Source organism: Carcharodon carcharias, chromosome 13 (genome assembly GCF_017639515.1).
Source record: "Carcharodon carcharias isolate sCarCar2 chromosome 13, sCarCar2.pri, whole genome shotgun sequence".
NCBI classification, from domain to species: Eukaryota; Metazoa; Chordata; class Chondrichthyes; order Lamniformes; family Lamnidae; genus Carcharodon; species Carcharodon carcharias.
In genome coordinates, this window is record NC_054479.1 from 130671452 (window position 1) to 130689129 (window position 17678).

The 17678-nt window shown below is 40.2% G+C and overlaps 1 protein-coding gene across 2 annotated transcripts in view; it reads left to right on the forward strand.

Annotated features, from left to right (window-relative positions):
• chchd3a (coiled-coil-helix-coiled-coil-helix domain containing 3a) overlaps positions 1-15618 on the forward strand; it is a 328691-nt gene extending 313073 nt beyond the window's left edge. For both annotated transcript variants that reach the window (XM_041203373.1, XM_041203374.1), the window contains 2 exons: positions 11417-11552; positions 15227-15618. In XM_041203373.1, coding sequence (XP_041059307.1) covers positions 11417-11552; positions 15227-15250 — 160 coding nt within the window. In that variant the 3' untranslated portion in view covers positions 15251-15618. The remainder of the gene's footprint in view (positions 1-11416; positions 11553-15226) is intronic.
• Positions 15619-17678: the final 2060 nt, after the last annotated feature.

The window sequence follows — 17678 nt, forward strand, 5'->3', positions numbered from 1 at the left end:
ATTCCTTCAGTGTATCTGAGACAGTTCCTGAAATCCTTTCCCAACAACACTGTGGGTCTGCCTATATCACGTGGACTGTCATGCTTAATGAAAGCATCTATCAACCACTTTCTTGAGCATGGACAAAAAATGTTGGTTTTGCCAGAGATGGCTAAAATTTCACTTGGTCATTGCCTGGCATTCAAATGGCATGAATGTTACTTGCCACATATCAGCCCAAAACTAAATGTTGTTCATATCCCATGGATGAATAAAAGAAAAGATTGTCAGATTTCAAAAGTGGTCCAGATGCTAGATGCAGGTGACAATACAATGGGAGGATTAAAGAATGGCAGAATGAGGATGAAAGCACCTTTAGCAGACCTGGCTATTAAAGCAGACAGCAGAATTGAAACAGCAGTGATACACAAATGAATCCCAAGGATACCATAGAAACAGTTAATGAATGCGTCAAGCATGATTCAAATTATCATTATTTGGAAAACAGCCCAAAGACAAGAGGCAAGGATTTTGAAATGACAAATGAAGAAGAGAATTTTGAGGAAGAGGATGAATATAATGATGAATCTGAATGAATTGTATTGGTCACAAGGATTGCATTCCTGTGGTGATTGTGTTGGTTGTAGACTCCTTTAACTATGCAGTTCTGAATAGTGCTTGTGCTTCCAGAGTTTGTGGACAGATGGGTTAAAATGTTATCTTGATTCACTAAGTATTGGGGATTGATGCAAGGTTAGGGAATATAAAAGTACTACTTTATTTATGTTTGGTGATGCCAACATATTGAGATCACTAAAGAGAATTGTAATTCCACGTTAAATAGCTGGTGCAAACCATTTTATAAGTTCTGATATAGTCTCTAGCGACATCTGGGATGCTGAGTAAACCTATGAAATGGCACAAATGAAACTTGACATGTGACATAAGGGTTAGATGATACCGTATCCCCAGTTCTCCCAGAACCCAGAATTTATGCATTGCATTAAAGCTCCTGTCAATAGCACAGGGTCTTGGAATATTAGGTCCACTACCTTGTGGTTTGTTATAAAATTCCATTGATGCTTCTAACTCACCCAAGCAAGTATTTTTATTGTGTGTGCTTTGGGTACTGAATTGTTGTAGTCTATGCAATCTTGCAAAAGCATCAGAGCTGAGGCCAATACCAACCAGTGAGCAGCCAAATACAAGCATGTTCTAGCAGTTGATATCAGTGATGAGAGGAAGAACCCTGGCTTGACTATTTAATTCCCAAACCCAGGGGGAAGGAGGCCATTGTTGAGCTACTGCTAATGCCCAGCTCAAATCACCTAACTTGTCATGTATCCCGGATCAGCCTGTGACTTTCTTGATCCAAGTAGCTCCATGCAACACCAAGCAGTATTTTTATCCGCAAGCCATCCAAAAAGCTGTAATAATTTTGATTTTATTTTTAAACATTTTCTTTCTGCTAAGCAAGTGAAACTGTGTCTGCACCACTGACATGCAACCAGCCAGCATCTGTAGTGAACTTGTGCATCACAGCATTAATAACTACATACAGCATTACATTTTAAATGCAACACTTAGTGCTGTTCTGCAAATCCCACTAATCTTATTAAGAAACTAGCAGGACAAATGGTTTTCGGGGGCTTTTTGTAAACAATCCATTTTCGTTCTGTATGACTTAATTTATTTAACATGATAAATACTAATACCAGAGTCACGCAGATTAGATTTCCTGTTTTCTTTCCTGAACTGCTGCTGTATGTAATTTATGTTAACTCATGAGAAATGTTGTTAGGAACTGGCACTCTTATTTTTTTGGTGTGGTGGTTCGCAATACCTTCTGGACCTTGAGAAGGATGCAGGAAAAAACTGCCCAATATTCAGCAGTAGCCAGGGATTACCTCCTTAGAATGTGCATCCAAGAGGACAGAACTTCTCAAAATTACCTGATTTGTACTCTGATCGTTTAACCAAATAGTTTACTTTCTCTTTTCCCCCACCACCACCTTCCCCCTCAAATTTTCCCCCTCCTCTCCTTCGAGGGCTGACTCATGCTGAAATGTAGTACCACAAACATCCATCACCTGCATTTATTACATTGCGCTACATAACATTTACAGCACAAAAATGTGCCATTTGGCCCAACTGGTCCTTGCTGTGTTGATGCTCCATATGAGCCTCCACTCATCCTCCTTCATCTAATCCTATCAACTTCTATCCCTTCGTCCCTCATGTATTTATCTTGATTCTCTTACAAGCAGCTATGTCTCCATGCAACTCCAAATTCCACATTCTAACCACTCTCAGCAAAAGGTTTCTCTTGAATACTTTATTGGATTTATTCCTGGCTATCTTGTATTCATGGCACCTAGCGTTGGGTTCTCCCACAAAGGAAAAATATCTCCTGTATGTCGACCCGACCAAACCACTTCATAACTTTGAAGGCCTCAATTAGGTCACTTCTCAGTATCTTTTTTTGTAAAAAAAACAGAGCTCAGCTTGTCCAGTCTTTCCTGATAGTCATAACCTCTCAGTCCTGGTATTATCCTTGGAAAATCTTTTTTGTATCTTCTTTAGTGACTCAGTATTCTCTTTTATAATATGGAGATCAGAACTATGCAAAATCTAAGTTTGGTGTAGCCAAGGTTCTCTACATGCTTTTCAATTCTATTCCTCTAGTAATGAACCCCTCTAATTAACAAACTTGGCTTTTTGGTCTCAAGAAGGAGCGGGGAGAGACTGGGCATTTTTGAAAAGTAGATGGCAGCTGAGCAGCAGCCTTTCTAGAGGTTTGGGAGCAGATCAAAAGACTACATTTTCAGAACTGCGGAGCACCTAACAGGGTAACTGACAGGTAACTTAGGGTTTTGATCACAGTTCAGTAAACTAATGTGCCTTTTAAGGTTAAGTATTGTCTGTGGCAACCCAAGAAATTGCATTTAACATGTATATTTGAAAGGTCAATTGCAGTTTGGTAAATAGTTTGTAAATTTTAGATGTTGGGAGAAAAGTACCTGGCTATCCAATTCTGTTTTCTTGAAGCTTGTTTTGCATCAGTAATTAAAGTTTGATGTCCAGTGTGTGATTCATGCGCAGTAAGTGCAAGACTTCTTTCGAGACAAGACAATGCGAGAGAGGCAGGAGCTAAAATAATACACAGAACCAAGGTAGACTGGGATTGAGACTGAAAAGAGATGCCATTCTGCACATATTTTCAATTCATACTGCTGTGACAGCCATAATGTTCTACTTTTGTAAATCTGTGCTACCAAACAAGTCCAGAGCTAGTGATCATTGCAAATCCTGTACAAGATGCATCATTTCTTTATAATTTTGTTTTAAAACTAAAAAGTAATTTTGAGGACTAAATTCTCCTGTGAATCATGTAACCATTATTCTGTAGTAGTAATAATGCAATCACTACTGTGCTTAGATATTAAACTGCTAAGTCCTAGACCTGAAAGCATTTGAACTAACTTTTAAGCTTATAGGGAGTATATTGTTTTATTTTTATTTCTTCTTCTTCCCCACCCCCCCCAAACCACCCCACCACCCCCCTGCTCCTCTGATCTAAGCACTGACCCTTGCTATGCTCCTGTTCCTTGGGCTCCACTCCAGTATCTTGCCCAAATGATTGTCATTCGCACATGAGCCTTGATACTATGTGTAAGCAATGCCATTCAACCACAAAAGGCATCAGAGCTGAGCCTGATTCTGTCCACCCCCAACAATCGCGCACTTACTTCCTAGTGAGGATTCATTGTTCAGGAGTAACTAATTATTTCTTCACCTCCTTACTAGCATAGAAATCCACTTTGTTTTTCCTTTAAATCACAGATGCTCCTCAGTGAGCACAAGGGCTGTAATTCAATCTCTGGATTCAGATGATGCTGTAATCAACTACTGCCTTATTCATGCCATTTTTGACATGTGAATTTCCCAATTAAATTACAGCCTTGTTACATGCTCCTAAACCATCAATTATATCCTTGCAAATCTTTCAGCATTTGAAGTGTTCGTTGATATGTTTGAAATGAAAGGATTAATCTCAGTGATCAACAAGCAAGCCAAGCTATATTATTTTTGTTAAAATTTAATTTGTTGCGAATTTATCTGCACCTCATATAAATAAAAGTAACAACTTTGAGTCATAGAACTTTAAAGACTGCTTGTTGATGTGTGCTGCAGCATCTGAAATGATCCTGGGTCCCACATTGCTGTTTTGTATTCTGGTTCTTTTCCTTTGACTTTTGTTGATGTTGAAGTAAAGGTTAATGCCTTTCAAATGGTGTACAATGTATGCTGTATCGCTAGTGCCAATGCAATCAGATCTGATCTTGTCTAATGATTCATACAAACAAAAACATTGGAGTTGCTTTGCATGGAATTGCTGCATTCCTTTTTCTATTTGCAAAAGAAAACCAAGGGTAAGAACATGCTGCTTGTTTATTGAAATGGGCATCTTAGCAGAAAAACCCTGTTTCATTTTCCTGCAAGTAAGCCTGTGCATTATGACTTGGATAGCAAGTGGATGAGATCAATACCTTCTGCACTCCTTGTACAGTTCTTCTGAATAATGGAGGAGTTTGCTGGAAGGAGGTGTAGAATGAGCAATTTTCTGACTGTTTTACCAATGATTGGTTTGAGTTTGAATGTGGGAAGTGGTTATGGACTCTTGGTATTAAGTGGTTAAATCATGTCCAATGGGAATGCATGAATCATTAAATGGCTCCTGGTTTCTGGAAGCCTCTTTTCACAGTACTGAGTTCTGGTTAATGTCCGGTTTCAATAAGCTTTTAATTTTCTAGGAATGTTTAATTGATTTGGAAGGATTCAGTGAGTGCAAGCTGGTGATGTGTTCTTTGTTCATCAAGTGCAGCTATAAAACATGGTTGACTGTGAATGTGAGAAACAGTCATACTTCAAGCCTAAATGTATGGATAACTTGTCCGGGGAGTCATTTAGTTTAAACATCCTTGATGTTTGTTTGAAGAAAATTAACTGATATTAGCAATTAGCTTTCTACCAACTACTGCTGTTCATGCCTCTTTTGTAAATAAAAAATTCAAACTTTCACAAAGAGTTCTACAATAAAGTAGAAAAACACAAGCATTGTATGAGCTAAACCACATCCCTGTTGACTCAACCCACCGCTGACTGGTTTGGTTACTGTTAATTCAGCACCTTCTGGCTTGGTCCTAGTCTGTTCTCTGATTGTGCTTTCAGAGCTTGATGTTTAAAACAATCAGTATTTTAATACTTTCCTTCTCCAACCATCTATATGCTTCATTCAGAACCAAACTTGATGTCATTTAACGACCACTTCTTCTTGAATTACTGAAAATCCAATCAACTTCGGGGTCCTGCGCAATGCACCATTTACCTTCACCCAGGATTCACGATGAAAACAAAGACCCCCTCCTTGCCCCCCTCCCCAGAAGCCCTGGCAATTTACTTAAGAGCTAGCTGAGCTTAACAGACCAGCAAGATCCCACCTGCAATCCTTAGTCAGTGCTGATTTCTTCCTGGGTGCCAGTTGAGGAGGTCCAAAACTGACCAAGTTTCCTGCTCCTAATCACTGTTTCAGCAAAGCCCACTGGAAGTGCCCTTGTGTGGGCATTTGATGAGGTCAGGATTCATCTCAGTTGTGAAGACCCCAGCAGCAAAGTAGCCTGCTGATGTCCATTTCTGGGCTCATGGGTGAAGAATGGGTTATTAGGATAGAGCCCCTGAGGGCAACTGACAGAAGTGGAACGAGAAAAAGAATATTTAAAATGAAGGGGGATAGCAGATAACAAACAATGTTTATGATCAACCTTTTTAGCTCATTTTGAAAGTATGCTGGCAGCATTTTGCTGGCAATAGGTAAAATATTTATTAACTGGGCGATTAACTCCTATATAGAGCTATGACACTGATATTTTCTTAGTGATTTAGAATTCTGCCCAAGTATGTCTTATCCAAAGAACAGAATAAATCTAACCTACCCAAGGAATGGAAGGAGTCATCAATTGTACTATCAATTGATACTTAGCACTGGTAAGAAAACAATTGCTCAGTTCAGCTATCGCCAAAAACATTTGGCTCCAGTCCTCATCACAGCCTCGATCCAGAGGTGGACGCAGAAGCAGAACGCCAGAGGAGAGGTGTCAGTAGCTGCCCTTGCCATCAGGGTGGCAGTTGACAGTCTGACACTGAGTGGTGCTGGAAAACTGAGAAAATGTGGGTCAAAGGGAAAATCTTCAGTGGCTAGAATCATATCATACTTTACACAAAAGAAGGTGGCTGTGGTTGGTGGTGCCTCAGGACAGCACTGCAGAGTTCCTAAGGAAGGTATTGTTGGCCCAATATTTTCAACTGCTTCACCATCATTCCCTCAGTCATATGGTCAGGAGTTGGGTCTGTGCACTGATAATTTCATAGTGTTCATCTCCATTCACTGCTTCAGATAATGAAACAATCCATTCCAGCCTACCACACAACGTGAATGAAATTATGGTAAGTGGCAGGTATCTTGGGCACCTTATAAATGCCAGGTAATGTTGATATCGAGCTGTAGACGGTCCTCAGATCATCACCCCCAGCCTTCAACGGCATCACCATAGCCTATTGGCCCACCATTGACCAGAAGCTGAACTGGATCAACTATATCAACGCTGGCTACAACAGCAGGACAGGTGCCAAATACCCAGTGATGAGCTGACATTGACCTGTCAAAGCCGCCCTACCATCTACAAGGCTGGAATCAGCATTGTTATAAAGAACCTCACTCCTTGCCTAGATGCGTGCAGCCACAATAACACTTAAGCTCAGCACCATCCACAACAAAGCAGTTTACTTGACTCGCCCCTCTGCCACTGTCTGAATATCCAATCCCTCCACCACTAGCACAGCATGGCTTCAAGATGTACAATCACAGAATGAGGTGCAACAACTCTCTGAGATTACTTCAACAGTTAATCCCACCCCTACAACACAAAGAAGGACAAAGAATAGTAATGTAATGAGAGCGCAATCACCTCCACATTTCCCTCACTTTGCACACCACTCTGACTTGGATACCCTATATACTTTATAGCTGTTTGATGGTACAGAACTTCAGTATTGCTGAAAAAAGACATTTTGTCAAAGCTTTTCATCTTGCATTGAAGACAATTCACAAGAATACCAATGTAAGGGAAAACAATATATTTATACTGCATTAGTGTGCTGATTAGTTGGCAAGTTGACTGGCAGAGGCATTGCCATGGAGAATGTACCAGCTAATGTGACTGACTGTTAACTGCCAAGCATTGTTGCAATTTAAACCGAGCAGCTTGACTCTGCTTGGTCAAGGCATTGCCCTGAGGAATGAACCAGCAAATGGCTGTCACTTATTTTGTTTAGCTGAAACAGGCACAATGCATTCTTTCTGTCCTCAAAGAACAGGACCCTGTGTGTTAACATATGTAGCTTCCAGTACACGCAAAAGTGCCACACTGCGAGCCCAACTGACCATGTTAAATTGGTTGTCAGCATAATTCTCAGCACACTGAGGATTATTTAGCACATGTCCAATCGCAGAATCACATCTAATGTTGGGCACTGTGTTTTGAGTTTTACAAGCACGGGCTGGTTGGGTCGACTCTGTACCTTGCCATTGTGAACAGTCGAAGGGACATGCTATCTGCCAGTCTTTGGGTGTATGGTCTATACTTGCGTGATAGGCTGAATGATGTGGTGTATGAATTTCAGTGCCAGTGTGATGCTAGGTGTGTAGGCTGTCCAAATTCCATTTGGAATAATGCCCAACATTAGATGTGAATCTGCGATTGGACAATGTTTGCTAAATAAACCTCAATGTGTTAAGAATTACACTGACATCCATCATGGGGAAATGTTAGAAGCTATTATTAAGAAGCTATGGCAGGGAACTTGGATAAGTTCAGAGTAACCAGGGAATCAATATGATTTTGTGAAATGGAAATTATGTTTATCCAACTTATTGGAGTTCTTTGAGGAAGCACCATGTGCTGTGGATAAAGGGGAACCGGTGGATGTACTGTCCTTAGATTTCCAGAAGGCACTTGATAAGGTGCCACATCAAAGGTTATTGCGAAAAATAAAAACTCATGGTGTAGTGGGTAACATATTGACAAGGATAGAAGATTGGCTGGCTAATTGGAAGCAGAGAGTAGGCATAAATGGGTCTTTTTCAGGTTGGCAAGGTGTAATGAGTGTATGCCACAGGGATCAGTGCTGGGACCTCAACTGTTTACAATTTATATCAATGACTTGGATGAAGGGATGGATGGGATGTTTGCCAAATTTGCTGATGACACAAAGATAGGTAGAAAAGTAAGCTGTGAACAGGACAAAAGGACGCTACTAAAAGATATAGGTTCAGTGAGCGGGCAAAGATCTGGAAAATGGACTATTATGTAGGAAAATGTGAAATTGTCCCATTTTGGCAGGAAGAATAAAAGAGAAGCATTGTATCTGAATGGTGAGAGATTGCAGAGCTCAGATGCTGATGGATCTGGGTATCTTAGTGCATGAATTGCAAAAGGCTAGTATGCAGGTACAACAAGTAATTAGGAAAGCTAATAGAATGTTATCATTTATTGCAAAGGGAATTGAATACAAAAATAGGAAGATACTGCTTCAGTTGTACAGGGCATTCGTGAGACCACATTTGCAGTACTGTGTACAGTATTGGCCACTTTATTTAAGGAAGGATGTAAACATGTTGGAAGCAGTTCAGAAAAGGTTTACCATCTAATACATGGAATGGATGGGTTGTCTTATGAGGAAAGGTTGACAGGCTAGGCTTGTATCCTCTGGAGTTTAGAAGAGTAACGTATAAGATTCTGAAGGGGCTTGACAGGGGACATGGAGCAGATGTTTCCTCTTATAGGAAAATCTAGAATGAGGGGTCACTGTTTAAAAATAAGGAGTCGCCCATTTAAAACAGATAAGGTGAAATTTTTTCTGAGTGTTGAGAGTCTTTGGAACTCTCTTCCTGAAAAAGCGGTGGAAGCAGAGTCTTTGAATATATTTAAGGTAGAGGTGGATAGATTCTTGGTAAGCAAGGGGGTGATAGGTTATCGGGGGGGGTAGACAGGATGAAGATTTGAGGTTAATATCAGATCAGCCATGATCCTATTAAATGGTGGAGCAGGCTCAAGGAGCTGAATGGCCTACTCCTGCTCCTTGTTCCTGTGTTCAACTACTTCACTGCCTGGCTCAGCCATGCTGTATTGGAAGTCGTGAGTGGGAGTTCGATATTTCCCTACAAGTGATTGGGGGAGTAGGGGACTGAGGCGTATTGTAGAATAAGCAAATGAATTGCAACAGATTCCTTGCTGTGCCTTTGGCTGCAATTAAACTTGACATTCCGGACCAAGTAACAGGCAGAGGAAAAGGTATCTGCTTTCACCCTAGTGCTAAATGGAAATTGAAATTCAGTCCACCCTAAATACCGTCAATGTTGTTATCAGCACGTTATCTTTACGTTGCTGATCACTCAAGCTAATTGTTCATCCAGACCTTTTTTCTTTGTTTCCTTCCAATGCTGCTGAAACTGTTCATACTATGCAAATGCATGGCTTTCAGATGGTCATTATCTAAATTCTCAAGTTGCTCAGCGATTTTCCTGGCCACCACCCTCCTGAGCAAGGACCCACATTTCTCAAACTAATTTTGGTTCTTGCCATGTCTTTTGCTTTCAATCTCCTTGCCTTGCGTCCCCTCATGGGCCTTTTCCAGAGTGTGCAGGACCTGCAATATAAGACAGCCCCACTACCTAGATTGTCCAGCAGTTCAGAATAAATTCTCACCTTTCCCTCTCCAAATATGTATCCGCTTCCCTTTTTAAATGTAATGTGGATTCTGCTTTTGATGAAGCATTCAATCTCCTTAACATAAAATTAATCTTCTTAATCTTTCTTCCTTCCCCATTCAACTCTTAATTTCAAATGAGCTTCCAGTAGCTGTCAGTAGCTGGAAAAATGAAATCTGTAACACACATTGTTTAAATTTTTCAAGGACACTAACTGAATAGAAATTAAAAAGGATTATGATGTAACAGTTTTAAGGATGCTGATGAATACTTTCCTTAATGGTATTTTTTAGAATGGAAATTATAGGAATATAGTTTTTCAAAGTGCCTCTGAAGTGCTGTGTCTCAGCAGCAGTTTATTAACATGAGTAAAAATTAACTGGGTCAATTTGCTTGTTGCTTTGTTACTTCTGAATATTGGAAAACAGCTGATAACTATAAGTGACTCGTGCATGTGTGTGGTTCACATCCGTCTGGGATTGAACTGACTCCATTTCTGGTGTTCCTGGACATTTGCTCTGATTGCTGGATTGAACTGGTTTCCATGTGTGGACAAACAGATGGAACTATTTATCATTAAGCGTCACAGTGGGAATTCAGGCGTCTTGTGCCTAATACCCCGTTTAAACTGGAGCTGTAAATTCACATTTGTGCTGAAATTGCAGCTTAATGGCAATAACTAGGGAAGTATGAAGAGTGGGAGAGCTATGCTCCCTGCCTGGATTAAAATTTCCAACCTTTTTTTTTCTTCCCTGGGGCCCCACAGCAGGCAATTGGCATTGGACTGATATAATTAGCTTTGCTTGGTAGAACACCCAATTCTAATCTGCAAACACCAACTATAAATGAAAAAAATAGATCTTTGTAGGTTGTTTATACTAAAGTAAAGGATACTTGAGAGTGATTACAAAGTGGTAACTTGCCCGATGGGTTCAGGTGATCTTATGTACAAGTGAATTGAAATCCAGGTGATGAAATCATAGAAACAAATAATGAGGCTTCAGCATTTTGTAGCCGACTTGTGTATTCCTCAATGAGATTACTGATCTATAATCGCTTGGATATCAGATCACATTACATGCGCGTGTGCAGGCTTTACTTCTTGAAATCATGAGCATGAGCAATGATTAATTTTCCCTTCCCTGCCATCCTCTCCCTGACTAGCCCTGCCTTAAGCTAATTGCTTCACCACAGCTGAGATCAACAAGCTTAGAACAGACTAATGATCAAACTTGGTACTTCCAAAATGTTATCACATGGTAATTACTTGTTGTGGCCTGGACAATCAGAGAATCGGTACATATTTAGTTTTAAGACTTTGACTTCATGAGCTGACTTGGTGCAACACTTCAGATCAGTATGGCCTCAGCAGATCATGTTTTCGCGGCATTGAGTTTGTAAATGGCACTAGTTATTTATTGAATGCCCAAGTGCAATGTTTGGTGTCTGCGCACTGCATTGGTACTGGCCTCTGTTTAGGGAATGTCATGTCTTTACGTGAAAGGTGTTAGCTTGTATGAAACCTTTGCATGATCTAATATTCCATCACTTATGCTAATTTTTTTGTTCACTCTAATCTAATCTTTCTTGCACTCCATTTCTTTTCCCCAGGAGGTACGAGTCACGACCCATCTGTGCTGAGCTGCAAGAGGATGTCCTCCGTTGCTATCAGAAGAACCCAGATCAGACTCTCAGCTGCTCTGCATTGGCCAAGCAGTACATTCACTGCATTAACTATGCCAAACAGGTGAGCACAATATTGTCGGTCAAAAAGCTGGACATGGGCAGGGAGGAATTGGGCCAGAGGAGAGGAGGGACTGGCACTTGTGGACCTTAATGAACTGAGCTTCTGCTCTGAGCCCTTTTTATAACCATTTACCTGTAAAACTGGAGACCCTTTTAGCTTTATCACTTCCCCATCAAAACACACTTTTTCTTTTTAGCTTTTTATATGCCTAAGCTCACAAAAAAGGTCAACATGTGAGCTTTCTCTGATAACTCACTTTATAAATTGACAGGATAAGATCTGGTGTGGCTGTACTGCCTTCCATGATGAGAAATGGCTTTGCTAATACTCACTTTCTAATTTCACCCATGAAGGATGGCCACTTGGACGGTAACAAAGGACTGTCTTTTCTATTGGAGCTGTACAACAGTAAGAATCAGTCAGTGCCTTCCTGACAGGGGATGAGTCAAGGAAGTGTTTTTATATAGAATTTACAGGATAGCAACAGATCATTTGGGCCAAATAGTCTGGGCTGGTGATTGTGCTCTACACAAGCCTCCTTGCATCTTATTTCACCTAATCCGAGCAACATCCTGCTCTTCCTTTCTCCTGGTACAATTCCTTCCTCTCCCAGTGCTGGTGCCAGTATATTTAATATCTATCTCAGTGAAAACATGGTCCATCGAGCGATAGTAGAGCTCCGCTTCTTGTAAACGCTTGCAGGACAAAGATTTTCAATTATTGTATTAAACTCGTTTTCAGCAGTGTTATTTTAGCACTACTCAATGTCTCTCGTTGTACTGAGTACGTTGGAGTTGGAATGATCCAAGTGAGGGAAGCATAGAACTGATTGTGACCTAAGTAACTGAATCTGTCATCATGTAATTACTGTGGGGGACTGGAAGAAGCAGTTTACTGAGAAATAAAGTCATGCATTACTTGAATAAAAGAAGAGAGTCAGAAAATGTATAGCACATTTGTCTTCATTTGTAAAGGATGTGTACCTTTCATCAGTCAGAGACACTTTTTTTTCCTCCTGGACAAGTGTCCAATATATTTTTCAAAACGGAAGAGGAAGAAAAACAAATGAGTGGTTAAGTATCTTATTGGCCAGCATCTTGCAGTAAAAATAACGGTGAGGTTGATTCAGACTTTGTGTCTCTCTGTAAGGATCCTCAATCTCATTGGTTAAGGAGATGCAGCATTACGTGCCTAGGTCCTACAGGTCCAGGACCCCATGTAGAGGGACCATGTTGTTTTGAAACTTAAATAACGACAAAAGCTGTTATAAGTGCAAAAACCCACAGAAAGTTTGTGAAAGTATAATGAACATAAGAGCGCCATTTATTCATTGCTGATCACAAGATCCAGTCGGTTATTGAATTTTGGCTTTGTCCCAGCCTGTATCCCAGCCCTGGTAGGAAAATAAGAAATGATTCAAAACAGGGTAATCTGTTGAATATCTGACTGCTTACAAGTAGACTTAAATGCAGCAGTACATCAGCAAACGTTCATTGTGTATTGGCATTGATTATTGAAAAAAGAACTCTTTCATAAGAGTAAATAGAATTAACAAATTGTTACTGAAAGAAACAATGATTCTTACATGGGAACAGATGTATTTTTGACTATTTGGTACATCAGATCTGCTCTACCATTTTCTTGCCATGGCGCCTCTTTTTATATCAGTCCTCTTTATTTTCTCTTCTCTATATCTCCTTACTACTTTTACTTTCAGATAAGATTGTAGTCCGAGGTCTCACCTGTCTGCTCAGTTCAATGCCAATTTCCCATTCAAGTTCGAGAAGGAAATCTCCTGGTGTTGTGTTCAACTTTCCTCCCTCAAACCGACACCGCCAAAACATAACTGCTCATTGAGTCATTTATTTCCTGTTTGTGGTATCTTTACTAGCTGTCAGAGTTGTCTGTTTTACAGCAGTGAACACTTCAAAAGTAATTAATTTGCTTAAAGCAGTTTGGGCAGTCATAAGTAAGAGAAAGTCACCTTATAAATCAAAGGTATTTCCTTACTGCCTAAGTGCTTACCTATTTTTTAAGTATCTCAATTGATATATGTGCTATGTTGGTGTGTTCACATTTGTGCAACCATTTGTTTTTGTTTTTTTGATTCGTTTATGGGATGCAGGTATCGCTGGCAAGGTCAGCATTTATTGCCCATCCCTAATTGCCTTTGAAAAGATGGTGCAGTCTTTGTGGTGTAGGTATACCAATAGTGCTGTTAGGAAGGGAGTTCCAGGATTTTCACCAGCACTGGTGAAGAAACAGCAATATAATTCCAACCTGGGATCATGTGACTTGAAGTGAAACTTGAAGGTGATGAAGTTCCCGTGCACCTACTGCCCTTGTCCTTCTAGGTGGTAGAGGTCGCAGGTTTCGAAGGTGCTGTCAAAGAAGCCTTGGCGATTTGCTGCAATGCATCTCGTGGATGGTGTACACAGTTTGCCACTGTGTGTCTGGTGCAGGGAGTGAATGTTTAAGATAGTGGGTGGGATGCCAATCAAGCGGGCCTTTGTCTTAGATGGTGTCGAGCTTCTTGAGTGTTGTTAGAGCAATGACCGTTCAAGCAAGTATGTGAAGTAATTTCTGAAAATTCTTTTAACCAACTTAACTCTTTGTTCAGGATTCCTTAACTAGAGAGGAGAGTTGCTCCTAATGTACCTTTCAATCCCTTTTGTTTTAAACATCTCAGTCAATTACCCCCTTAACCTCCTCATCCAAGGAAATATTATTCGAATTTACTGAGTTCTTATCATTACATTACTGATGATATACTGGTGAATCAGCACCAGATTTTGTTCAAAGCCAAGAAGCCTTTCCCAAAAGAAGACATAATATTCCACAACTTTTGTTTAATATTTCTGCTATTTTAGGGCAAATGATTTGGCACAACATGATGCCTATTTCTAATTCCTGAGCTTGAAGTGTGGTAGTTTCTGAACGATGACAAATGCCTTGCCCTTGTTAGTTTTTATTTCGTGCTCATTTTATTTTTCAGTTTACTTGCATAATGCACCATTCCCTACACAAAGTATAAAAAAACAGAAGAAAACATAAAATGAGAAAAAAAACCATTCCATCCGACAAGCCTGCAGCTTGCACAGACCAATTGCAATCTACCCTTCCTCCAACAACTACAGACATTCAGACTAAGAGAATTGGCAGGCAAAACTGTGGCTAATAATGCTCTGTAACTAGCAGCAGCGTCATATACCAGGGTGATAGGTGGCTTCCATTTTTCCCCCGCCTCTGCTTTGATCATGTAACAAACGCAAGACAAGTTGGGGATAAGAAGTGATCTGTTGGCCCAATGTGGGTCACCCCCTTTTAAAACATCATCTCTGCCAGCATAGTGCACAAATTAATTTTACATTTACTTTGCACCATATTCCACTTATGTTCTCCTTTTCATTCTAAAGCACAAAAGCAAGTCTTTCTTTTTCCTGCAGCAGGATGTATACATTGCCAATTGGCTTAGTGAGAACTATAAAAGGTTTATTAGGTGAATGTATTACATTTATTAAGATCGATTATCTTAATAGAAACAGAGAGAGTGCAATAGGCTGCAAGTGAGTACATTCCTGAAAAATCAAACAATTGGTTGAAAACAACATGGAAAGCTTTGATAGTCTATTCTTTTGCTCTTTTTATAATCCTGTTTTCCTTCCTCACTTTAGAGCCTACTGGGTAAAGGAGGTTAAAACAACCTGCCACCACATCAAAAAGCCCTCATCGTCCATTTCAACAACGGAATATCTTTCAGGAGCAGCCAAAGAAGCTCAGCTAAGCATCAGGACAATATGGGAAAGAGGAAACAAAAGGCCATTGTCACCACGGCAACAGCAGCAGCAAGCACCCTAATTTAATCAGTGGGGATATGTTCAGCCAGGTTGTAAACGCCTTAACAACCTGTCAGGCTTATAGACCTACCAGAAAAATGTTCAGCTTTTCTGTAATTGTTCTGTCCTATGACATTAAATTGAATATTTTTGTTTTGTTTCGTATGAGGCCTTTGAAACATTCTAACAATAAAATGCAATTAAATCTGTCTTTCAAAGATCAAAATGCAGCATACTTGTCCGAAGCTTTGTGGTTTTGGTAATGGTGTCTGGGTATTTGATATACAAAATGCCTTCAGTTATTTTGTGTGTACATAATTTCACAGTCTAGTTCAATAGATTTTTGTTTCTAAAACCTTTTGGTGATCAGCATAGCAGACAGTGTTTGGACATTGTGATTTTGTTGAACTGAACTAGCATAACTCCATTATATCTCGAGCCACATCTGAGCTGCTAAAATCACAATTCAAATCACGAATACCCTTTGCTGCGTATGGGCCTGGATCTTGTGAAAAGAACTAACCAACTAACCTGGTCCAGAATCACCACCAGTAGTCTATTGATCATCCTAATGGTGAATACAAATTTAACATCAATAAAAAGTTGTTTTGGCCTCAGTCTGACATTAAATTTGTGGATAGTAAGTTGGGAATTATGGCCCAAGCTGACTGCAAAGAGAAATGGAAGAACTCGGTTTCCTCCAGGGAACCTTGCTTTGCTCTGGTGGCACATTGAAGACTGAAAATAGGTGGAGGAGGATGATGAGTGGCATTTTACCACAATTGCAATATCACAGGTTATTATTGTGGCTTTGCTAACGTTCTGATTCAGACCTACTCCCAGCTGAGCCACAGCTCACACTGTATGGTGTTTAACAGATTTGGAAAATGTGGAGGGACCTGTAAAACTGGGTCTCTACCCCTAACGGGCATGATATTGGTTTCCCAGGGATGAGTGATGAAAGTTCCTGCTTGGAACATTCTACTATGCAAACAATACAGGTGAGGCATTATAGCACATTCTCCATTTCTATCTGACCTCTATGCCCGGCTCATGTTATTCTGAAAAGATGCCCATCGAAGTGAGTGAATTGAGTTGCTAGATGCTAAGCAGTGGAGAGCCATTGAAGAGTCGTTTGTGATCGCTTGTCTTTTTTCTGCTGCCGCCTAAGTTCTCACAAGCCTTTAAACCCAGCACCCTAATCCCAGCATGATACTGCATGAAAGAAGGCATGCAGGGGTGATCATCAGGCAGTGAAGCCTAATTAACTGCATTCCCCTCCACTATTGCCTATCTTTTCAAACATTGTCACAGCTACCTGGCAACAGATAATGGAAGGTCCTTCATAGTAACTCGGTCATGTTCACCATGGAGATTGTGAGGTAGTCACTATACCAAGTCAACTACAGATTCAAGTGTATTCCTAATCCCTTCCATGCATGTGTTTATGGGACTGGTGCTATGGAATGCCACAAGATAGAATCTTCTTTGTAACCTCCGAATGCTGCACCACCAAACAGGTGATTCGATGCTGGGCTACTCAAAGTTGCCTACATTCTTGGGGTTTCCTTTACATTTATTGTTCTTAATCATTTCTTAAGGCCCTGGTCTTTTTCCCTTGCCAAAGACCACTAATGAGTTGAGAGATGCATTTTTGTACCTTCCCAAAGGGTTTCATTGTCCCTGTCACCCTATTGTCACACTTGATTTTAATTGCCCGCCTTACTTCAAAACTTTTGCTTACAGTTGCCCTCAGTTTTCCGCTCTCCCCTACCTTCGCAAACTTACAAATAATTATAAAAATGGACCGACCCAGGAAATGTAATTACTATTCGCACTTCATCATTCTGACAGATCAACCCCAGTTTGTAACAATCTAAACTAATTGACACTAGTAAACAAACATCAGGCCCATTTATTCTCTGCTGTTTGTACTCTATGATTACGGATGGATTTCTTGATCTGCGCTCTTGGCACCTCTTACAACGTCTTTGTTATAAAAAGTCATTAACGTATCTGTACTCTTGCCCTCTATCTGTTGTCTGCTGCTGACCCACTTTATAGTTTGTCCATTCAGTCCTTCAAGCCTATTGAGGACAATGCAGTTCATTCATCGCTGATCTGGATCTTAATCGCCATTTCCCCACTTGGGATTTATGTCCCTTAATACCCATGCCCTACAAAAAAAAACTTATCAATCTGAGTCTTGAAATTTTTATTTGACCTGGCTTCTACAGATTTTACGATGCTATGAAGGAAACTGGCCTATCCATATATTTTTTTTTATCAG